This window comes from Hylaeus volcanicus, chromosome 1, assembly GCF_026283585.1.
Source record: "Hylaeus volcanicus isolate JK05 chromosome 1, UHH_iyHylVolc1.0_haploid, whole genome shotgun sequence".
In the NCBI taxonomy this organism is placed as follows: Eukaryota; Metazoa; Arthropoda; class Insecta; order Hymenoptera; family Colletidae; genus Hylaeus; species Hylaeus volcanicus.
In genome coordinates, this window is record NC_071976.1 from 15,459,270 (window position 1) to 15,484,769 (window position 25,500).

Sequence of the window (25,500 nt, forward strand, 5' to 3'; positions counted from 1 at the left end):
ACAGAAAATGTTCAGCTTTTTGTTCTAGGTTGAAATCTGTGTGCTCAATCCTTTCGCCCGTTTGAAACCTCGCGTAAAAGGTGCTTTAAAATCTTGGGTACTGAAGCCGCCATTTTAGAAGAAAAACACGAACAAAACTTTTTGTTACACATTAATATGAATTTAATAAAATATCCTACTTGAATTTTTCACTGCTTTTAATAAATTTCTGAAAAAAAATTGTCGAACTTTGAACTTATTTTTGAGGCACCTGGAGTAGCCTTACCCCTTAAGGCTAATCTTCTAAGACACTTTTATATCAATATATTCTTAACTATCTAAGATGATCCGTAAAACACCACAATACACATTCATTTTTCAATTTCATTGCTTCGATGATAACTTTCCCTTTCCCTTTTTCACGAATTACAGATACCAAACAACGAATGTCTATTTAATTTGGCTTGCTTTACATTATGTGCAATGTATAGGGTACTCACAGTTGTTGCGCGATGTCGCAGAGGACGAGGAGGTGTCAGTGTCGTTGCCGCAGCAGACTTTAAAAACGACCTTCATGTTGTTGCTGGTGCACCTTCCACCGATGCGCTTGTAGAGGTCGTCCTTGGACGAGGTGCTGATGAAGTAGTAATCGTGTCCTGGCAGGAATTCTAAACCTCCGGGTTGCGGTGTAAACGGCCTGAAGGTGATCGTGAAGTACATTGTTTTGTTGGGGTTGTTGCAGATCGCTATAAACCGCGGATTCGGATTCGTTATCCGACATGTCTCGTACTCTTCCTTGGACACCTATGAAAACATGCAGGCAGCGTTAGAAATCTCCTAAAGACAAATCGATTGGGAACGCTCCCAGTTTGTCACGAACGGTGGCCCTTCCATCGAACGTTCTCTTTGTTTTACGCGAGGCCTTACCGTCTAGGGGAGTAACGTATGTACATACAATCTTACTTTACGTTGAGAAGAACTTTTACTTTAAAAATAAGTCAATAAATTGTAAGCAGCCTTTACGCATGTTACAACCGTGCCGTTTGAGGCGCTGCAGTGTGTGCGCAGGTGCGCAGTCGTTGTACGTTGTACGTTGTATGTTGTACGTTGTACGAATCGTCCGTTGCGAGTTAGTTAATCTTAGTTAGAACTAGTTGTAATATTAATTAGCAGGCTATTCATTAGTATTATTCAGCCAAATAGTTTAGTTTGCTATTGTATTAACTTTACATAATAAATCTCTTATAAAATATCATTGTAATTATTCAAATTCACGTATATAGATTTACTTCTTAATCCAATTACACTGATCGAACCCTAAGTAACTTGAACACGTGGCAAATATTTGTTTACCAAAAGAAAGAGTTGGGCCTGAGAAGGTTAAACGGCGATGGCGTGCGTCTATTGTCGAATTCGATCGCAGTGCGGGAATCGCTATCGAGACAATACTAGAGAGGAAAAGGGCAACGTAGTTTGGTGATTAGATCCTAGCGATGATTGATGGCTCGTGCTTGCGTCTGCTTCACTGAACGACAGCCATAGTTTCCGATAAAAGCAAGAAGAGGGGAACTTTCCACGACGCCAGCAACAATTTGATTTAGAGACACGCGGTGCTTTCTACCCTCGAAAATTAAACGCTATAACGAGCTAGACCGATTATTCCAGATACGTCGAAAAGGATATTTTGTCGTGAATACTTTGAAGTATTGAGCTATGGACTATTTTCCTGGCAGTCCCTCGAGGGGTAACGCTAGCGTCATAAGTTAGCTACGAAGCGGAAGTCGTTCTTGGGGGTCCGATTCGAGCGAGTTAACGAACGAGTTCGAGTAGTAACAGCTGTCTAAACATCCACGGAACGCCCTTTGACAATTTTTTCATTCGTATAATGGGTCGCGGCAGAGTCGTGTAACTCGATTTATCTGTTGTTCTATACACGCGGCGCCACACTCTTTCAAAACAGCCATCTGACCAGGAGAAACCTATCATTTTTATCTTTTTTTATTACTCATTTCTCAGTTCCTTTGAATTCTTAAATCTGTAGAGATTCCTCGATTAGAATGTTCTCTTCCTATGAAATTTATTTAAATAGAGTGCTATTTATAGAGACATCTGTAACCTTTAATGTCCCTAAAAATACCATTTAATGCCGATGCCAGAGAGTAACAGTACGCATCTTGTACCGGAAGTTATATACTCTGTTTTACAGTAAAATGATTGAAAGAATTTAACGACAGTTTGAAGTAGACGTACTAAAAATTAACCAATCTTGTACTAAACGCAATTTAAGGCTTAAAGCCTAAGAGGTAAATAAACTTCCAAACGAAATAGCAACTTTACTGAGATATATAGATTTACACATTATTTGATTTACTAATATCAACAGCGATACTAATAATTCTTCCGATGCCTCTGATTACTATAATAATTACAAATATTATGTATACCAAGTAAAGTTATTGTAAAATTCAAACAAGGGTAGCGATAGAATAATCCGGATACGAAAAATAATTTTAAAAGGTCGCAATCTCTAATGATCTTACATCTTTCCAATGGTTCACACGTTTTTGAAATGAAACATAGTTATTCGCGGTCAGTTGCGGCTGTACGAAAACACTGTGGTGAGAAATAACCGCGCTCGTGACAAACTCATACCGGAACGAGACGAGGACACTTTGCATCGCAATCCTGTACTTACATTGTAAATAATATACTTCTCCGTCTTGTTGTCCGGCGTCCCCACTTGGTACACGGGGCATATTATATTCACTTGATCGTACTCGAACTGCGCGTTATTCTTATTCACGTCTATTATGTGGTCTGTGTTGTCTATTCGAAATCTGAAACAGAAAAATTAATTTATCAGCGCTAGACCAGACATATGTAGTCACTCGAAGACAATTTATTCATATAATAGCTTATTTTTCGAGTGCGTTTATACATCGATGCTTTGAATCAAGATACTCTTTACTTTCTTAAAGTTTTTCCTAAGTATTTTTGTTCAGGAAAAACTTACAAGGAAACATATCCAACTCCAATACACCAATTATGATGAAACTATATATGAGAGTTCTCAAACAAATATTTGACACGCATTTTTTTATCGGCATTCGTGGATATTGAAGGGGTGATAACAGTCCCTAAAGTGGAGGGTGAAAAACATGTTCTTTTAAATAACTTGGAAACTAGAGGTGTTAATACAAAATTTTTTTTTTTAAATTATGCCTTTATAATGGGTAATTCCGTTGAGAAATACAGGCCATCAAATATTGCGATTTTTGCCTATTTTCGTGAAAATGGGTTGTACATTTGAATTTTCTTCTCTAGAACTATTCATCCTATTGATCTCTCTTTTTTTTTATTTTAATTAGGAGTGGTTGTTCTTCATGGATATATTTTTATTTGGGGCAGATATGATTTTTGCAATATTACAAATTATAAATAAATTTTTATTTTGCAAATACCACCTCGAGGTCACGTTTTTAAAATTCCTTGAAGTTTTCTCTATAAAGAGGCTAAGTTTCATTCTGGTGTTCTTTTCATTAGCGTCGTAATAAAATATTAAAGACAGTTGCCTCGTACCGCATCAGGTAGACGGGCCGTGGGATTCGCTATTATGGAACGAACCGTATTAAAAACTATAAGAATGGGAACTAAGATTTTAATTAGAAGTTGTTTTTTCATAAATCAATAGTTTTCTTCATTGATATATATGCATTCATGAATACAATACAATATTATTGCACTAGCCTACGTGTAATCCGTACATTTATTGTATTAAATAAATAATATCGTTACAGTTTCGTAATAAATGGACTGCGGATCTTTATGCAAAATAAAATCTTCGCAAACGTGACTACAGAAAGTGAACCTAAATAGGAATTTAATTTATTCTGCAAATATTATAACATGAACTTTACTTTCAATCTTTTTTATATTCTTGCATATTGGTTGCATTTTGCAATTTCTTGCACGTTCAAATTTCCTATAAATGCATAAAGATCCGCAGTCTAGTAATAAATGTACAAACACTTATTTCAAACAACGAGCACAAAGTATAGAGACAAATTACAATTTTGTGTTACCTTTCTACATAGAACCTGACAATCACATTATACAATTATGAATCGAATAAGTTTCTTTATTCGAATAGATGCATATTTTAGACGCGATCGGTACCCGCTGCGCATCATTCATCGCACGAAAAATTAATTCACAAACATCTACGCGATGACTACAAAGCATTAACGACCACGTTTCGCGGCAGGTTTCGTTCTCCGCAGGATATCTCCAAGCGAGCACAATAGGTCGGTCCGTTTCCGCGTATCGGATCGCTCGGAAACCAGACTATCCGTGAAACATACGCGAAATTCCGACGCCCCCGGAGGTTTCCTCGCAGGGAGTACAAGGTTCCCTCTGGGACCGTCGGCGTCGGTAGCCAGATCAGGAAAGAAAGAAAAAGAAGCGATGCCTGGACTCGCCCTCGTAGGCACCCAATGTCAGATAGGCAGGCGCCCATGGTGTCGAGACCCCATACAAGTGTACACACGGTCTTTCTGCATGTATATGTACACACGGACACTACAGGTGAATCTGTATGTATAGGTACTGGGCCTGTATTATGTAGCAGAGGTTGCTGGATACTTGGTGAGGAACGAAAGGTCGCCGAATGAGTAGAATAGAAGGTAAAGAAGACGAAGAAGAAGAAGAAGAAGAAGAAGAAGAAGAAGAAGAAGAAGAAGAAGAAGAGAAGAAGAAGAAGAAGTAGATGATGATGATGATGATGATGAAGAAGAAGTAGAAGAAGAAGGTGAAGAGGACGGTTCCTCTATAACCGGTTCTTTCCAACGGCGCTCACACACGCCAATACATGGTGTGTCTCCCTTCCTCCGAGTTGCACGAGTGTCCAGTAACGTTCCCTGCTGTTCACACCGCCCTATTTCGGGGTCTACGAATCGACGCTGGGACTATTTTCTCCAATCCCGCGAACGCTCTACTTGTTTCGCCCCCGACGTATTTATTTTCCTTTCTCTACGTAAATACGTACCTAGACGGCCGCGAGTATATTTGTTCTCGCATTACATAAATTAGATACAACCGCGAGATGATGGCCGATTCTACGAGAGAATGTTCAGGCACCGTTAATGTACGGTTTCCTTGTTTTCGTAAGATAGGGCTCCGGTTTCTTTAGATGGAAAAGTAACTTTTTTTTTATCTTTGAGGTATTATAATTGCGGTTTTTTGATTGATTATAATTTGTGATTTTTCAGTTTGTCGTTTTTGAACCATATACACATATATGTACAACCAGTACTGTTATGAATGAATAATTAATAAAATAGCAGACAGTTTATAAGAAACTTTTCGAATTAGAGTTTTAAATCTATTTGAATTTGGCAGTTGGGACACAAAGAGGAAATGATTTTTAGGATATTTACATGAACATATATTTTTTTATTTATGACAAGTGTTAGAATATAAAGAGTAAAGGTGGCGTTAACGACGTTACGGGATGTAACTAGAATTGGTTAGAGAGACGGTGAGAAAGTTGTATGTTCCTCTATGAGAAGATTTTATATTATAAAGATAGCTAAGTTAAAATATGTAGCTTTTTATAATAATAAACAACATAGTCAAATGTTACTACATCGACATGTATTTATATTCCAATATCTTAACAATGGAAAAGATAAATCTGTTTCATAATTTGGTATGCCTAACGATGTAATTTCATAAAAAAAATTTAACTAAATCAGCAAGGACAAAAATTTATATCTTTTTTGAAAATCAAATCAATATTCTAATCAACATCCTTCACTTTCGTCGAATAGTGATCATACATATTTACAGTTTAAACATCAATAATGTCAAATTTGAATATCGTGTGATAATTTGCTCCCAAAACACACGTCACATCCAATAAACCAGAACCCTACCTTAACGCTCGAACGAACGTGCTCGTTCCTTTTCACAACGCTCCATTTAATTTCGAGCGGAGGTCTCACAAACAAATTCCTTCCACGTGTTACGCGCTGCCTCGCGCTATGTATCGTGTCGCTTACGCATGCAAGTTTGACAAGGAATGTTGTTATTAGAAATTTTACAGTCGAGCATTGATCTTTCAGAATCTTTCACCAAATGCTTTCATGTTAAAAAAGATATTTTGATATATAAAGGTTTAGGAATTATTCGAGAATATAATATATATTTATAGGTTGAAGCAATACACGGAGATGGAGTTCCTTGAGGGCTAGCACGTTATACAAAGAACCGACATGGTGTTGCAGATGTATGCAGTTGATTTCAAAGTGATGGTGAAAGAATTAAGAAATCATCAAGCTTGAAATTATATTAGGTGGACTAGAAAGTAATGTCGTTTCCGCGAATCTCAATACTTATTTATCATTCATCAGCTCATTGATTCTTATCGATCTTGCATCGAAAATTTTGCACACTAGATGGCAATAGGCTATTGATAACGAGGGTGATCACATAATTGCTTAAAAATAGAAAATTGTTAAGAGTATTTGTTTGAATTCAATTTAAAAGAAATGACAATACTTTTCGATCCCCCTAATAATTTGTTGTAATTATCACTTTATACGTTACAATTCTGCAATGTGCAATTTGTTTGTACGTCAAAAAACCTTGAGAAGTACTTGTTAGAAGTAGATATGCTTCTATGTACCTTTAATAGATGCACTAATCCCTACGGATCGAATACTTAGAGATGTTATATCTAGATATTAGATATTTCGAGATTGCGTATTAAAGGATTGAATATTCATACGACGAATAGATAGAGGTTCAGTACTTGGAGATCGAACACATACAATTTAAAAACTTAGATGACAAGGATTTAGAATATTTGGAGGTTCAGTATCTAGAGAATAAATGTCTGAAGATTTAGTACTTAGAAATCAAGGACTAAAAGTTGAAAATCTCAAAGTCCATTAGGTAGAGATCGAGTACTCTCAGCGGTGGTCTAATATCGATAGAGCGCGTCTGATTTCTCATCGTGGGTGCATACGTTATTTCCTCAACACGTGTCGCGGCCGTACGGTTGAGGTCTAAAGAGATTCGGAGCGAGGTGTACCCGTCGACCGGCTACGTGGAGCCCGTAAAGCTCTCTCCGTGGCGGTAAAACGCGGGCGTCGAAAACGCGTCCCGACGTTTCGGAGCATTAACGGACAATCTCGTAAGTGGGCGTGTAAGGGCTCGAAAATTGGAAGGTAGGCCGGGCCTCGACCAAATTAACGTTTGGCGATAATATCCGCTCTCTCTCGGTGCCCCCATGTCGGTTCGTCGGCTCGGTACCCACCCTAAGCGCGCAACCAACGCCAACAACCTCGGGACCGAGAGGCACGCGCATACAACCGTGATGCCAACCCGTATTCCATCCTGGACCCTGTGTGTGCGTTACGCGTGGGTGTATAGGACATTTCAGTCGTAGCCCCGGCCATTCACGAATTTATTAGACATCGTATACGTACGATCGTGGCCCGAATTACTCGCGATAAAAGCACGCCGTGGCTCCTTTTGGTACTTTCGACCAGGCAACTCGGTTTCCACGGAGGTTGATGTACCTTGGGCCACGTCTTGTTCCCGGTCGTCGACGCGTTAATGGCGGCGATGCGTGGTGAATTGTGATGCATAAATTCGCTGGAGATTCCGTTTTGAGGGAAACGAGTCGAAACGGGTCGCTACGAGTCCCTATTTTTCTTTCTTTGCGCTGGTAGACGAGACGAGATAAGACATGATGGCAAAGGATAAAGTGGTCTTACGATTAACCGAGCTGGCTTCGCGTGGAAGCGAACGATGCATCGCATACAGCCTCCTCTTGGTGCCTTAATAAAAAGGAGACAAAAGTAAAATGAGAACCGATTAAAGAGTTTTTCAATAGGAACCTATGTTCTTTTGCTGTTCAATTTCTCCATTTTTTCATAAAATTTTCACAGCCATGCCAGTACTTATTCGTTAGTCCTAGATACAGTTTGGACAAGTGTTTCACGATCCTATTACACCAATATTTCTAGGTACAATATTTTTCCAAATAAGATAATCAATCCCGAACAGATCAGGTTAAATCAAAAAGACGTCGAAAACTGGAAGGGTTGAAACTTGTTTACGTAACGTGTGTTTATAAGCTTACGTAATCTCTTTGTAGAGTTAAACATGTCGATAACCCGAGCTGTCAGTGTGGTTGTTCGGAGCAGGATCTCAATCACGTAGTATGGAAATGTCGCATCCTTAATTGCAATAGGAATAACATAATTCGTAATCTTTGTAAAATCGGACTTTATCCGCCTCATACAATAGATGTATTCCTCAGCAAACCAATGATTCAACCCTTATTAATTATATTCAAGTTTCTAAAATCTCATGGCTTATCGTCGTAAATCACATATCGTTTCTAAGTTTGTTTAATTCCGTAATGTGTACTGATTGATTTAATTTACAATGTATTTGTCAATATGCTCAGGAATGAGCATATTCCTAATAATCCCGTAAGGGGTTCAATAGCGTAATAAATAAAAAAAAAGCTTACGTAACGTGTGACTTTTGCAGATGACGTCGCTTAAAGTCCCTCAATGAAAAGATGATCGAGTCTCGATCCTGGGAAAACTCACGATCCGACAGGTACACGGACACGCCTCGCGTTACGTACAATGTATACTGATTACGCACAACACGCATCAGACTCGTCTATTTGTTATTTTAATCCCGGCTCGAATTATGCCCGATGAAAGCCTGTTATTGCATGTTACGGTACTTAGAACGCGATCCTTTTAACTCGAGGACGAACGTTTCGGTGCTCTCGCTCGCCAAGGCGCATAAAGGCCGTCTTGTATTACGATCGTCGACGTGTTATTGGTAGCTTCGATGTGTGATTTAAAGGTTTCCCTGGCGGGAACGGTGTCATTTGCATATACCTACGTATTCGTAGGATCTCCGAAGACCCTTGTATTAATGCGATACGTTGCCTTGGTTCTTAACAGTTCTTTTCTGGCCTTAGGTAAATACTCGCCATGAATATGTATAGGACGAGTCGACGTTGACCCCTTCGAACCTGAAACCTGTGCGTCTGTGAATATCGACGGCTTACGTGGACACGTTTTTCGTCTCGATACAGACGATTAAAGCGCACGATTTTTCCCCATCTGGGTGCTGTTACATCAGCGTCATTAACCTAGATATGGCTAAATTTGTTGTCACTTTTTTAAAATGTTTATTATAAGCAATCTAGTAGTAACACGTGTAAGTTGTTTAACAATTTGAGCCACGTAATACCAATAGGATCTCTAACGTGACTTTTCTTTCTAAAGCGATGCCAGTCTAACATTCTCACCATAAATGAAAAATAATAATATATTCACAAATCTACAAATAACGTATTCGTTGCTTCTTTAATTTCTTGATGAAATAAACAAATGAATTTTTGAAATATAAACATGTTAAGAATTCCTAAAAGAGGTATGTATAACCATCGATTCCTTTAATTATAGTATATTTAAATTCTAATCCTTCTGAAATTCTTCTGAAAGGACTGTGCTATAATGGTGCTGTTGTGGATCGGGATAGGTATATGCCGTTTTCTATGAATGAGCATTACCCCTTGTTTATGTAGTATAATTATTATTAGGATATTATAAGGTTACAAATATATGTATCACAAAAAACATTATACGACTGCGTTCTAATTAATACATCTCGTCGTTTTCTCCGACGCCGCGTATTAGCCTTTCTCTCGTGTATTCGCATTTCGCGCCACACGTGTAGTATCATTTCTATCGGTAAAGTAAATTTCTACAGGTATTTTCCAGATTTTACCGAAAGAATGCAAATTCATTTTATGGCGATCCTTATGTTCGATCTTCAATCGATCTTAACATTCTGCCTACCTTCATATTCAGTAAAAGGCTATACTAGTAGCACCAATGTTTATATCCAATGATAGACGGCTAACATTATAAACTTATATCTATATTGCATTTTACGCTTCTAGTCTTTAAAAGCACAGTTACTTTTAAATTGTTACAGACAGATCGATAGTTTCGAATCTTAGTTTGCTTTACAACTATGCGTCTGACTAGATAACGCCGATTCTACTTCTACTCGAAATCGTCTAATATACGATTGAATTAAAATATTTTTAATTTAAGCAGTTACCTGTATGGTCGTTCACAAGTTATTCAGGTCAAAGATACCTCCTCCGGAATAATTAACGTAGCGTCTCTTGAACCGCAAGGTTCTCATTTAGGTCCCTCATTACATATTCATAATGTTCGGTAATGATCTAAGTTATTAACCGGTAACAATATTCTATTATTTGCCAATGTTTATCTTGCCAATTCTCCATTCAAGAAAATACGACAGAATATCACTCGTTACATTTACAATCCGATATTACCACGTTTTAAGATTCATTTAACGATAATTGAATTCCTAATAAACAGCAGAAAATGTGTTTGATATCGCATATAAACACGTCTGAGATATTATTTTAAAGATGACCACTGTGGGTCGAAATCTGTAAATAACGAACCATGCGTGAGTTTCATAATACAAGTTTTGTTTCTAATAAATTTATTAACACTAGATCACTTTTTTTCTCCAATACCCATCAAAGTTCCAATGAACGTTCGTGTTATTTTGCTTCGAATCTAACGATGAAACATTTTTTTATGGGCGATCTCGACTCGACTGCGATTTGAAACTCCTTCATGGAGTTCGAGGCATTAAACGTTTATTCGTAATTTCCGTGTCAAATGTATAATCCGCGAAGTTCGGGATCTCCTTCGTCAGGTCGCCGGTGCTAATTGCTTCGACGATCAGAAGAGCCTGTAAAATCCGCGAACGGCCGTCGAAATTGTTCGAACACCAATAACTGTTCGACGTAGCCTACCCCTAACCGTCTTCATTAATTCCCACTACTGTCCGCTAGACACCAATCAACTACCAAATAAAATCCACGCGAGGGGGCCGCCTAATTGGAACAGCGAAAAAGTGGGCGTGTTTCGAACGGAGACCTCCATCGTTTCGGGACCCCTAGAAATTCCTGTCGATCATTCCCCGAGATCAATTTTATACGTCACCCTTCCCTTTGCCTCTATCCTTTCGACTGAATGTCCACAAGTACGATGTGCGCACACTTTGAGTGATTCTATTAGTTTGTGACGCATGAAATGCCGTTTTTCCTCGAAGTTGATACACTTGATTGCTTGAAGTTTTAGACATTTAGAATAAATACTTAAATAATGTTATATTTTTTCGTCGCTACATAAAATATTAAATTTTGTACGCATGCGTAGCCGATAGTTAGCACAAAGACGGTAATCGGTCACGTAAAAGTTAAACAAAGTTTAATATTTAACAACATGAGACCTGTATGCCTTTGGTACCCCTGAAAATCTTCTAATCCGTATACAGTCGTAGGAAGCGTGGTCTTGATACTATCGAGTGCCACCTGTTGAACGAGAAAAATGGAATTGCAAAAAATGTACGTAGTTAAAGCCTCGATTATTGCAAAATATTGGCAAGTAAAATAATTAGTCGCTTTGCAATGAGTGAGTTTTAAACGGAGTAACTGGTAGTAGTAACCATAGGCAGTGAAGATGTACTCTTCGAGTGGTACTCTCTCTTATCGACTCCGTTACCTTGATCGATTACACGAACTCGATCACTGCAGGAATTTCGAGCCACGTTTTTTTTCTCGCAATCATTGAGGTTTTATCGTAGTAAACAATTCCTATTCCTTCGAAATGCGAAGTCCGTCGTTCCTGTCGCTTCGACAGGAGCGTTAGAAAAAAAAGCGTAGAAGAGAAAAGAAGAAGCTTCGCGGATCCGACGCTAAAAAATTATCGCTCCGAGGTCTGCAATTACGCGAGATTCCTATCGGCGTAATTACCGTCGTTTCCCGGGAGTTCACGGTATTCAAGAATCTCGGAAAGGAGCGGCAGAGCAGCAGCAATAGAAACTGCGGCGATCGACGCCAGGCGCATAAACGACACGCTCTTCTCGCGAGCCTGTAAAGAGATCCTTTAATCATCGATCCCTGACCTTCGTTTCGCCGCGTTAAGGGAGATCCAGCGCGCACGACCGAGGGTATCCCCGAAGAAACGAACGCCAACGAAGTGAACGTTTCAAAGCGTTGAACGTCGTTCGCGGAGACGGGACAAAGACTCGCTGAGAAACGGAGAGGAAGCCGTGGCCAGGGTGAAGAGAAACACCCAAGAAATGGCAGGGAAGGCCTGGAAACGCGAGGAAGAGCATTGCTAGCGAGCCTAGCGAGCGATCAAGGGAGCAAGATAGACACACAGGGATAAAAAGGAAGGGAGAACATGCCAGGAGAAAGCACCAGGCCTTATGCGCTAACTATAAGTGGGATATTCTGGCAGGAATATCAAAGCATGAGACTACGTCAAAGACGACGAACAGAGATGGTGGAGACGTAAAAGTGAGAGAGACGGAGACGGATAGAGAGAGAGGAAGATGGTAAACGGGAAGAAAGAAGCAAAAAGACGCCGCGGATGCATCCTTGGACGTTACCGGCTTCGGGACCATCGTTTGACTCTTTCATTCATCATGTTCATTCCTTAGACAAGCATTGTGCCCATATAATGCATATTTTTCCCCTTCTTTCCATTTGGCCGCTGACGAGCCACGGTGTTGTAATGTCCGCGAGGAATTAGTATTGAAAATTTACGGCGTGACTGAGGGACGTGTATGAATTATTTAAAAGAGCCCGTCGGTTCGTTAAAACGATTCTTGATTTTTGGTTTCTTACCGCCCCGTTCTCTTTTGCCGAAGGATGGTAGGAGGCTCGATTCAGTTTCTGTAAGTATGATAATTCTCGCATTAGTCACGGTACAGTGCCGCGACACCTGCGCCGGAGAAATAGTGTTGTCCGTGCTCATGGGAGGCGATACGAACGTTAATTTCAATTCACGAGTCGGTAATGGTACGTCTGAGATGTGCTTTTACACCAGCAATGTATTTATCTATTTAATTATTCAATTTGTAGTAGAGCACGATTCTTGTAGTGCAATAGAATTAGTATACTCAAACAACTTACTTCGATTCAAATGTATACAGTGTGTGTAGAATGTATTCGTACACCGATCAATTTCCCAGAAAGCTTTTGTGTGAAATTGTAGTTTCTTAACTTCTTTTTTTATAATCAATGATATTTTACATATTCTCGGAAGTCTCTAAAATAGATATAGTCCAAACAACAGTTACTAGTTAATATAATTTGTGAAATTAACAAAAAAAAAATGCGGAAAGTGGGTAAAAGTATAGAAGCAATAAGTATTTATACGATTCTTATGACGAACCATTTACAGTAGAGTTTGTAACGTAAACACGTTAGTTTATTGCTCCGTGCGAATTAGAAAACATCAAATTTCCAGGAAAGTACTTTTAAACAGTTGTCCGAATACTTATTGCTTCAACATTTCTATCGATTAATTGTTTGTTTCTTATTAATTTCGTAACTTACATAAATAGCTATTCTTTTTTTTGTAATCTATCTATTCTAGAGATTTCCTAGAACATGTAGAATGTCATTGTTTATAAAAAATAAGTTAATAATCTACAATTTTACACAGTTTTTTTGGAAATTGATCGGTGTATGAATACTTTCTACACCCACTATAAGTATAGTTCGATTAGTATCAAACACGGTTTAGGAATAGAAATCCTTTTAAGCAGCTAAGGATAAATGGTCTTGCCATTTGAGATTGTAAGAAAGAAGAATTGTTCCGCTGTACTGGAGTGTATCGATTTCTAGCTCCGCCATAACAGGACCATCATTGTGCTCATCGCGTTACATTTATTTGTACAATTATCGATTGATCGTACATTAAAGCAACTAGAGAGTAAAAGTAATCCCGCATAGAGAATATCGAGTATTAGGAGATTTTTCAAATCAATAATTACTCTTTATGTGAACATCATGTTTGAAATATTAGGTTGTCCCAAAAGTTTCTTTCGTTTTATTAATAAGTAATACATACGCAATATTTTATGTCTAACGTTACATTATTGAATTATGTACGATCCATTACTGTTACAACATCAACATCTAAAAAATTAGATTGTCTATTTATATAAACACTACCGCACAAAATAATGGAGCGCAAATTACGAAAGAAACTTTTGGGACAACCTAATAGATACACTTGTATCGAACCATTTTAGCAGAGATCATGGATGCGACGACTTTTCGTACAATAATTAGAATTATTGAGTAAATAATGGTTTGAACATGTATGTAATGTCTCTAAATAAAAAATTTATCAATTGCATATACCTGATTAATTATTTTCACAGATCATAAAAAATGAAAAAAGTCGTAGGTTACACTTGACGATCAATCTGAACGTTATTAGTAAGTATTTTGGATTAAAATCTAATAGTTGATTATGCTAAATCTTCACTACATAAGAAATAGTTACAAACATGTCGATGATTATATTCCAGGTTATTCGAATAGTCAACAACTATCTATATCATTGTTTTGTTGAAATCTCGATGATGACGCTGTTTGTATCGTACTGGTATCATAAGAAAAGTTTGATACCGTATTAACGAGCTCGTGACTGAATTGGTTCCACCACTTGTAAATAAGAAACAGCCTATGGGAATCGTTGAACGGGTTTCTGAGCAAGGGTGTTACATCCCAGCTCCTATTCACCTGTTTGTGTTGGCGGTTACAAATTCGTTTCGTGATTGGTTCCCCTCGGGGGATTTTATTTTTCCACCACTAAACACTGGAACCTTTGTTCTCATCGTGCTAACAACCGTTAAGACCCGACTTAAAACGGGTGCGACTGGTAGATCGTCATCATTTTTATGGGCGTAGATTTAACGAGCCCGAATGAACGCGATTAACGTCGACGAGCTGATTTCCTGGCCCGAGAATCCTACACGTTCCCAATTTGCCACCGTACAGTACCTCGTTGATGATTTCAGGAAAACCTCGCGGGCCTTTTAAATCAGCTTAATTCGATTATTCTTAGCGAACAAATTCTCTCTCTTTCGGCAAACTGAAACGAAGCAAAAAATTGCTTGGACATTTTAAATTCAAACATATAGAGGAGTCAAGGTACGTTGCTCCTGACTTCGCTAATAAAATATAAAGTACTTGTTCGTTTTTGTCGTAAATCCGTGTTAGCAATTTATCAGAACTACTTTTTCCACGAGCTTCGCACTGTCCTATATATTTGAATTTCGTAAGCAGGAGTTCCTTTTATTTCAATCTTATTAACTAGTATTATTCACAAAAATGAACTACTGGAAAATGGAGATTAAAACATTAAGATAACATTCTGAAAGAGGAATATATTTTTTAAATACATGATGTTAGGGAGTAAAACTTTTTCTCTTATAAATGGAACAAATAAATTAAAAGATATGTGTTAAGAGCCATCTGTTTATACTTGAAATACATTCTAAAGGTTCAACGAGGTATTAAATTACACCTCAACTCTTAGAAGCCTGATTTTCCAAATTAAATTTAAACAAAATATCAATGTATCTATTATTTTTAGTAGACGGTACAGGTCTGAATATATCGGAATGGTTGAAAACAAATAACATGTGGACATCCCTGAAAAGGTGGAAAAATTGTGGAACAAAATGGTACTTACATAATTCAATAAATATATTCAATGTATATACAGGGTGTCCCAAAAGTCGGGGAGGAGCCGGAAATGGGGGGTAGCTGAGACGATTCTGAACAACAATTTCCTTTGCAAAAATGTCGGATGGGGCTTCGTTAAGGAGATATTAACCGAAAACCCCGACCAATCAGAGCGCGCGTAGACCGTTCAAGCGGCCGCGGTAGCGAAGGCTACGCGCTAGGCGGCAGCGTCAATGTCCTTCGATGCACGTCGAGTCACTTGTTCGCGTACAAGCGCTGCCGCCTAGCGCATACCCTTCGCTACCGCGACCGCTCGAACGGTCTACGCGCGCTCTGATTGGTCGGAGTTTTCGGTTAATATCTCCTTAACGAAGCCCCATCCGACATTTTTGCAAAGGAAATTGTTGTTCAGAATCGTCTCAGCTACCCCCCATTTCCGGCTCCTCCCCGACTTTTGGGACACCCTGTATAAACATTCAAATATACCTTTGAATTTTTCTTAAAAATTGGCACGAACTTTCTGGACAACCCAGTATTTGAACAATTTTGACAGCTGACGTTTATTTTTTTAACTTTTGTTCAAAAGAACATTATGCGATGGTAACATACATACAACCAAATATTAAAAACAAACCAATTGCAAGTGTACAATTCGATTTAAGAGACCGGTATCTGAAATTTGAGGCATTTAAGAGTTAAAGGATCAATAGTAAAATACCCTCTTAAAAACTAAATCGACCAACGCCATGAAATGAAAAGCAGACCAAATTTGTTACGAGCCTCGTTTCGTGAGATTCAACTAAAACGAAAAAACGTACAAAACTCGGAGGTGATCAATTCGGTTTTCGAGGAGCTCGTATTATTCTCATCATGGAAATGCATTTTGTGCTCTTACATCTTGAACATCGCTCAGAGGCAATCTTTACAGCTCCATGCGGTACTCGTTCGTCCTCGGCAATCCAGTGAACTATTAAATTATTTATAAAAGACAGTTACATTCCCTAGACCTTTCGTACCGTGACGAATACCATGCCCTCGTGCCGTATTTATAATAACTTCCTGCAAGATGGTCCCCACTGTACCGTCGCGGTCGGTCCATTTAATGCACAGCATTAATGCGTTATGTAAAAGCGTGCGGGTGATTCTCTTGTCGTCATAGTCGTCATCGTCTACGACGCCGGCCGCGGCGGCGGCATCCTTTCGTCTAACCGTGCCATTAGAGCGAGCCTGCGTTATTATTAGTTAACTTCAAATATTTATTGTATTCTTACTCCCTCGACGTCTGCCTCGCCCGCAGACGAATCTGTCTCGTGTTTGGTTTATTCTCGTATCCTGGACAACTATAGGCACCAGACTTCCTGCTACTTCTGCATTTTATGCAGCATATCTAATCCCTGTGATGGGTTTATATTGGCACGGAGATTGTTTTAAATTCTTCAGTGACACATTTTCTCCTCCATCGAGGGAGGTACTTTGGCGAAGGAGGTTGTTGTTACAGGTCAAACTTGATAGATTACTGGTCAAAGACGCGAAGAAAAACCAATCAATCGATACAATTTTCTGTTGGTAAGTCAACGACTCTCACACTAATTTTCGTACATTTATGATGCTTGTTTGAAAGAAAAAGAGGTATTGTTTGAACTTAATTACACGACAGATACAAAGTAATTGGAATTTAATCCTTAATGTACGAACGTATCTTCTTTACACTTTAGGTTAATATTCTATTAGTTATATTATATGTTTTGGTTTCAAGACAACTACTCTGCTCTGTTTTTTCGGTTAAATCAAATTACAATTAACATATAGAAATTCCTATAACTTTTCTTTAAATTGATCGAGAAATGCATCGCACAAATATCTTCTGGAAAATTACAATTCTTCCTGTGTAATTTCTTTTTTTTAGAGTCTCGTTTTAAAAATTTGAATAATATGTACTTCGAATACATTTGTATAATATTCATATTAGTTCATATTGTCTTAAACACAAAATATTTCGCAAACCATCGAATCTATAAAATGAGAAATCTACGTGAAAAAAAAGTTTAAAAAGAAATATAAGAAAAATTGTCGGTTGCTGATTGAATATAAATGTTTGAGTTATCGCGTAGGCAATGTCCAATGTCGAAAACAAAAGATTCACAGATCGCAAGAATAATTCTATCGTTCTAACTCGCTAGACCACGAAAAGAGAGAGTCCATTATACGTCATAGTACTTTAATTACGTTAATCTGCCGTATGTTTTTCCTTGACGTCGATAGTACACGGAATTTACGAGCACTGAGAAGAGTAGGGGAAGAAACGTTCCTGAGCGGAGTACAGAAGAGGAACGAAATTTAACGAGGCACCTAGTAATTTCTCCCTCGGGGTAAAATTTTGTCCCGGTGCGAGCTCAGCAGTAAACAAGCGAACGATTGCGGATACGAGACCTGTTACCAACAATAATTTGTCAAATTCCATGTCGACTGTTCCTTCGAGCGATTCAACGTTGATTTCCTGTTATGCTCTCCGTTCCTTGTGGTCAAACTATTCGTATGGGGGAATTAACTATTGTACGATTCTGTTAGAGTGTTTCCGAAAAGACTATACTTCCAAACACTTATTAAACTTTTACTTGTTGCTAGTCATGTGTGAATATTATGGTTTGAAATATGAAGCTACAGCAGTACGAGCGATAATTCCAACAAATGTAAATTTCCTTATGAAGATCTGTAATTAATTGCATTCCTGTGTAATATCGTGCTTTGTATTCTTTTTCGTATCAAGTACATTGGCCTTTGGTGAAGAAAGTTAACTATCGATGTAATAATGTCCAAAGTGGTCCCATTTAGGCAACCTTTATCTACGTGCCCTATCGTAAAGCATAGTAACAAAAATACCGCGATATTTTTCACGACGTTTCAATATTTTAAACCGAAGAGAAACGTACGATTTGTACTCCTGCCTCGATAAAAATCGACAGCCGTTTCGCGGTTAATCGCGATGTGTATCTACTCACGCGATCGAATTTGCGGTCGATTTTGTTTCGTTCGATGATCGAATTTCGGTCAAATTTTCGTCGCGAGTTACCCTGTCGTCCTGTTGCAATATCTCTGGACCAAATTAAGCTAGAGTTATGTTCATCCAAGCTCAAAGGAACAACAAGTTCGGGCGTCGAGAACTCTAAAAAATATGGCTCCATCAAACGTTGGGTCGTTAGGAAATTGGTGTTTCGCGAAGATAAATCTCCGGAAAAAATCGTAACGCCGCATGGTTTATGGATTTACAGGAGGGGACAAAGTGATTATCGTCAACGAGAGCATTTGTAAAATTTACGATGCTCTCCGCGACGCTTGAAGACGTCAGCGACGGACTCTCTCCCAGTTCTCAAGATAACCGAGATCAAAGTCTGACGCCAGATACCGCGCTACCGATAAAAAGCATTCGTTCGCAGCAGGAGAGAATGGGACGGTGTCCTTGTCGATGGAGAAGAATACCTCGAAGGAACTCCGATTTCTCGATCACGATGATTCAGGGATCCGTGTGTCCTTCCAATGCTCCGAATGCGATCACCGCAAGCAATTGAAGACTGCTGCAAAAACTGGTCATCCCCATTTCTGGCCATTTCTAGCTTAGAACGTATTCTACCAATTCAAAAAGAACAAAACAAGGTTCTTCTATTTTTTTTAAAAATATTCATCTCTAAAGATGACCAATCAGTTAAGTTTCGTTTTTAGAAATATATCATCTTTATTTGTTTATTTACTCTTACTATTATTACGCTTATGATATTCAATATTATTTTATGTCTTACAAATTAAAGATTTAATTCAAATCAAATGAAATAATGGTATACTTTGAAGTTGTCAATGCTCGATCACTTTACTTAGTCATTTTTTAGGCGATTTCGAAAAGGAGGAGGTTAGCCGATTCGACGATAATGACTAGCGTTAATGTATATGATGTCTAAAGTGGATGTAATAATAGCAATAATTAAAGCCCCAATATTTGGTTCCTCCTACAGAAAGTTAAATCATGTTTGGTAATTTTTAATTTTGCGTCGCCTCTGAAAAAGTTGCATTGTATTTAATATGATGTAATTAATAATTTAATCAAATTCATCAAGGCCTGATGATTTTTGAACAATTATATCCAGAGCTGGTGAGTATTTATATTGAAATTAGAAATTATTTCATAGTTTTTAGTGCAGTTTCAATGTTTTTCAAAGTCGGTTATGATTTTTTTCCAAAAATTAATTTATAAAGCCAAAGTATGCTACGTCATTGAACTTGTTGTAACATCAGCTATTACCATTACGCCATGGAGTTGAAAGTACATGATAATATTTAAAAAAGAACAGAGAATTTGTTTATATCATCACATTTGTTCATTTAAATAGTACAACTTTCACTCATATAATTTTTAGACGTACAATAGTCCCATATTTTTTTCGAGAACTACCGTTTGAATCGGTTTTAAATTTTAAATGAATTTAAAATAGACACATTCCCGTTTATCGTTTGTCTCCCAAATATTTAATATTAATGCTTATATCGTTACTTAAAATCAGTAGAAATACGTATTAAAAACTTCAGCTTCATAGATTTACTAATATTCTTAAATGCAATTCCTAAACATTTTCTTACAAACGAGTTTCTACATTGGAATAACTCCTGAAAGAACAGTTTGTAATAAAAGAAAATTCCGAATCTTGCGAATTATTCCTGACGAGGTACTCGAGAACGAGCCAATGATTGGACAGGAGAGCCAAACAACACGATCTCGATGGCATGGCGCGAGACTTCACCCGAAAGTTCATCGATCTATGCGTACCGCGACGCTACGTCCTATTAAAAGCCGCCCAGAGCGTACAAACGTTCGCCTCTCGTCGTTCCACCTCCCTCGCGAGGCGTGGAATGGAGGCACTAAAGTGGCTAGACGGAGTGTCAGAGCCGACCAGAGATCAGAGGGCCGCCGTTGAAAGAAATAGTCCGCCGGGACATTATACCGCAGCCACGTCCGCGCACGTGTTTTCGGGGTTCCGTCTCATACCGTCGATTTATCAGGCTCGTCGAAAGCCGCGACACGATCCTCTTTGCCTGCAGGAATTCGACCTCTCGAACAGGTGACGGCGAATCGCCAATTTTTTTGCTGTGAATTTGTCGCGCGATCGTCCGTGACAACGATTTATTCGCGACTAGCGACTAAAAGGTAATTTTGTGATAGCGTTTTTGAAGATTCATGAATGCTTGTAATTTAAATTGTATTCGATTACTTTGTTAGATTAGTTTCTGTTTCCATGAGTAAAGCTTGAGGTACCCTTGCTGGGATAGGAATCACTGACAACCCCAGGTGTAGATGTAACTTACATGATGAATCGCTTAATCATGTCTTATGGCAGTGCGAATTGTATAATAACGAGATATGTAAACTAATTGTAAATCTTCGCAAGGTAGGTCTTCAGCTACCTTTAGAGGTATCCATGTTAATAGCGAAGCCGAATATTAAGCCTTGCCTACACATGATAACCTTTTTGAAAAACTGTAAGCTAAGGGTATAAATATTATAATTTAAGTCCGGTATCATTAAGTAGAAGTTTGGGATTACTCATAAGTAGCAACAGTTTAATGTACAAACCATTGTAACAAGTTAATTATGTCCTTTCTTACTCCTTGTACTCGATTTTTATAAATCTCCATTGAGATTTAAAATAAATTAAAAAAAAAGAAAAGCTTGAGGTAGCATACTTGGGTGTATTGGAGAGCACGAAAATTGCTTGTAGACACCATCGCCACAGAAAAGCATCGTATACACATTCGCGATTCGTATCGTGTAACAATCTCCTGTGCATCTTCAGCATTTCTCTTTTATAGTGTATATTAGAGTATATTAATCTGGGTTGCGATGAACTCATGCATATTATTGGTATGTTAATAACCTTCTCTGTTTCCACACATTGATTATTGCAAGTTAGTAATAAGGAACAAGAAAGAACTAGGGAATTTTTGGAATTTTATGTAATAAGAACTGCAATTATTAGATATTTTTCTGTGAAAGAATGTGTTGCGACTTAGTAAGGTATGCATCAATAATCAATAATCAAATTTGTCTAAATAATTTACTATGTCGCAAGCTCTAAGATTAGCTACTTCATAATACAATGAGTATGATAGCAAAATAATCTCTATAATGAGATTCTCATTGCATTAAATAAAAAGAAAAAAAACAATAAGTGTGATAGATAAAGTTCTTGTTCAAATTGGATAGAATATAGGAGTCACATATTATGTATCACATCGTATTAAAACGTTTTCCGAATTTTATTTTCTCGCAGATTTAACGAAGACCTTAATAAAAAAAATCTTTGATAGACTCCCTAGAACAGTGTTGCACAGCCTCTTTTCTACCACTTTTTAGAATCGATTCAACATAATATAACATTCATTTTACTTATATTTGATCCGATTTTTTTTGCATCAATTCAGTGTACAGTTAAAATAAGCAAATACAGGAAATGACAGCTTAAACTGATGCAGAGAATAGATGAAACAAAAACAGTTTCGTTATACTACAATAGAAATGGTATTAATAAAATTTGTAAGATGTATCAGATGTGAATAAAATTGATCCCCCGAGGCTCGTTCATTTTAAAAATATGAGATGACTCCGTGAGTCACAGTGCTCGATTAGGTGGAATTCGTCTCGGCCAGGATCTCTGTTAATTTATGTATACTGGTACGCCAACAGCTTTGTAATTGGACCAGCTACGCGGGTAAAGGAGTGTCTGTCCCGATCGGTGATCAAATGCTCCTAGTCGAAAGAAATAGTCGGGACGACCCGAGGTTGCACCACGTGGCTTGGGCGTCCCGACGTTGCGCGTGCTTTCAGAGTTTCTCTGGTAGATTTATCAGTCGTGGCGTTTCAAATGTGTCGAAAGCAACCGCAGTCTTCGCCCTTTGAACCTCGGTTCCAGCCAACTTCTCGGTTAATGCATCGGATGGGCATACACGTTGTACGATGGAAAGGACAACGTTAATAGAGTCGTGGACATCGCCGAGTCGTTAATTAATCTTAACTGCCAATTAGCGTTCATAGCTGTTGCAGCTTCAGGTATCGTCGCTTTTTAAATTGGTCCCCCGGTGAAACGGTCCTCCTGAGAGCGTATAAATGTCACACCGTTTAATTCTACCGATGAACACGCGGGGAGGACCCTTGGTATCGGTCGTGTCGCCTATGCCAGACAGGGTAATGCCAATGATTTTAAGAAAGCGTTTATTTCAGTGGTTCTTAACGCATTTAAGATCATTGAGAAATTTCGAAGAACTGTCTCGATCCTTTTAGGCTGATAGGATTGTTTACAGAAAATCTATAGGAAGTAGTAATTTCAGAAATGATGAAAATGACAGATTCGATGGATCTTTGCACAACTTGTTCATATAATGCTAAAGTTATTAACGATTCTTTCGCTCCCTGTGTGATTTTTGAATGAACAAGAAAAGTTTCTTTGGTAGCAAGAACGAGCCTGATTTTTCTTGAAGCATCATTAATTTAATACAAATGTTTTTCATTAGATGGTTGTCTTCAAGAGTATATATGTACAATATAATCGAATCTACAATGATTAATTCGGAAAGAAGAGAAAGATAAGATATGGAAAAGTATGTACGAACGAAATTTAATTTTCAATTTTAAATAATAAATATCAGAAATTTCTTCATTAGCTTTAAATTTTAAAGAAGAAATTTCTGTTTTGTTTGCTCTAGTTACCAAAGAAACTTACCCTTTTATCAAAGAGCTCTTTATTTAGTATAACGTCTTTTACGATTTATCTACCATGGACCCTAGGACTTAAATATTTATCAGCAACTGTAACGGCTCAAGTGGTATCTCTGCTTTTCCTCATTCTCTTCTACGTACTTCCTTTAAAAACTCACCTGCCGTGTCCATTCATAACGTATAAAAAAAACTGATGAATACTCGCTTTCTAATTACAAGTCTGCCATTATACGGACTAAATAAAAATTACCTTAATACTCGTTATGTTCCAATTGTTATATGGAACTTTTTCATTCAAGTATAGGACTTTAATTTAAATTGTACTACATAGAACTTTAATTCAAAATGTCTTTACATATGATTCGCTTATCACACGCTTACCGTGATTAGCTGTTAGAATTTTATTTTTATAAATTTTATTTTCTTAAAGATTACAATACAAGAATGTTCAAGGAAGATTGTCCAAATTCACAACGACCTATACCGCTTGACTTATTTTGTCGGACTGAGGGTTGTTGCTTTCTGTCCCTGCTAGGACCCCATCCCTCTTTCTGCTTTAAGGAAAAGCAGACCCTTTTCCTCAACACCTGAAAATGACAATCGTTGCATTCCAACATTAGCAACAGATCATCGCAGCTCGCACAGCCAGTTACACGCACACTTACAACACAAGTGCCAACATAATTTTGACATGGCTTGTATTACAACCTCCGCTATCAGTAATATATTTCTGTTTAAACGAATGAATAAATAAATCAGACCTGTTGCACTAGCAGGTGATTAACCTTCTGCGCTCCTAAGACCCGCTGTACTGCCCAGGTATTTAGTGCCGTCCTACTATTGATAATAAAGTAAACATTGTATTTCTATTAAACTATGTTAATTTACGTATGCTTACGTTTGTTTAGTTAATACAAATTTAGAATTTGGCAAAGAAGTAGAATAACCTAAGAAATTTCCAAGAGTAATGGTAATCAAGACGTGATCATAACTTCGGATCATCGGATTTAAATTCTTGGAAGTTGACAGCTAACTATAGCCTAACTGCTTGTAAGTGCAAAAGTTTAAGGATCGCTGGCTTATCGTGACGTCACGATGTCGGCAACACTCCCTTTTCCAGCTGCAATTTGGCAGATGCCTCGTACCATTTAGCCGCGTTCTTTCTGTGCGATATTTTTTTCATTCTCGTTCTACCTGAATGCTGTCATCGTCGTGAAAGCAGCGAGAGATCGAGCGAACCTCGGTGACATTTAACGACAATTTAATTTTACGATCGCCAACTTTACGGCGATCTCGAACGTCGATTAGACGGATCCACTCTTCGGGGAAGTTCTGTATATTAGCACTTGGCTTTTGGGATGAAAGCGTCGAAGCTTGCGGCATGACCTTGCCACGTTATAGCTTCTTCAGTTTTATGGCTGATACCAGTCGCCAGGGCACGAGGGAAGCCGATGAAAGGTTTACGGTTATGGAAATGTTTGTTCCTACGATGGGGAAATGGTACCTTGAAATCAGTTTTTGGAACTGTCCGGGCCGAAGTTACGGCCTGCTGGATCGTTTAGTTTCGATACCTTCCAGGTAGCCGTACGCTTTTGGAAAATATTTCGTTGCTCGGGAAACATCTGCGGCCTTGTACTTTTTACGACTCGTCGATAAATTATTGATAAGAATTTGTGTAATTGTCAATTGCTAAGAGTGGAAATTTAAAACAAACTCTGCCGTTGACTAGTCGAGAATGTATTATATTTTGAAATCGTTTTCATACGAATGTGTCGGCCGGAGAGTAGAAATTTTAACCTTTTCGATCGAAGATACGATAATCCTTGTAAATATCTATGTTTTTTAATAAAAAAATATATAGTTATGTACAAAAGGCACTAGTTAAGAATAATAAAGCAAATGGGGTGGCAAAATTAACAGCTTCATATTTGTTTGATTATTCTTTATTTATATTTTTAATACGTAACTATTTTTTCATGTTAAACGTATAAATATTTTATTCTTTTAATTTTCCAAGGATTACCAAGTGTTTGGTTAAAAACGTTCATATTTTTACTACTTAAACAATTCGTTTCCATTCAACACGAATCCAACAATTCGTCCTGTTTTTGCTTTTGAATAA

At 37.9% G+C, this 25,500-nt stretch overlaps 1 protein-coding gene across 2 annotated transcripts in view; it reads right to left on the minus strand.

Annotated features, from left to right (window-relative positions):
* Positions 1–25,500, minus strand: part of LOC128882041 (ephrin-B2-like) — a 110,108-nt gene that overhangs the window by 20,667 nt on the left and 63,941 nt on the right. Inside the window, exons 1-3 of one of the 2 annotated variants that reach the window (XM_054133605.1) lie at positions 8,525–8,732; positions 2,675–2,816; positions 480–783 (exon numbers count right to left, since the gene is read on the minus strand). In XM_054133605.1, the coding sequence (XP_053989580.1) occupies positions 480–783; positions 2,675–2,816; positions 8,525–8,673 (595 nt within the window). In that variant the 5' untranslated portion in view covers positions 8,674–8,732. Of the gene's footprint in view, positions 1–479; positions 784–2,674; positions 2,817–8,524; positions 8,733–25,500 lie in introns of those variants that run through there. The other variant, XM_054133614.1, reaches the window with a different exon arrangement.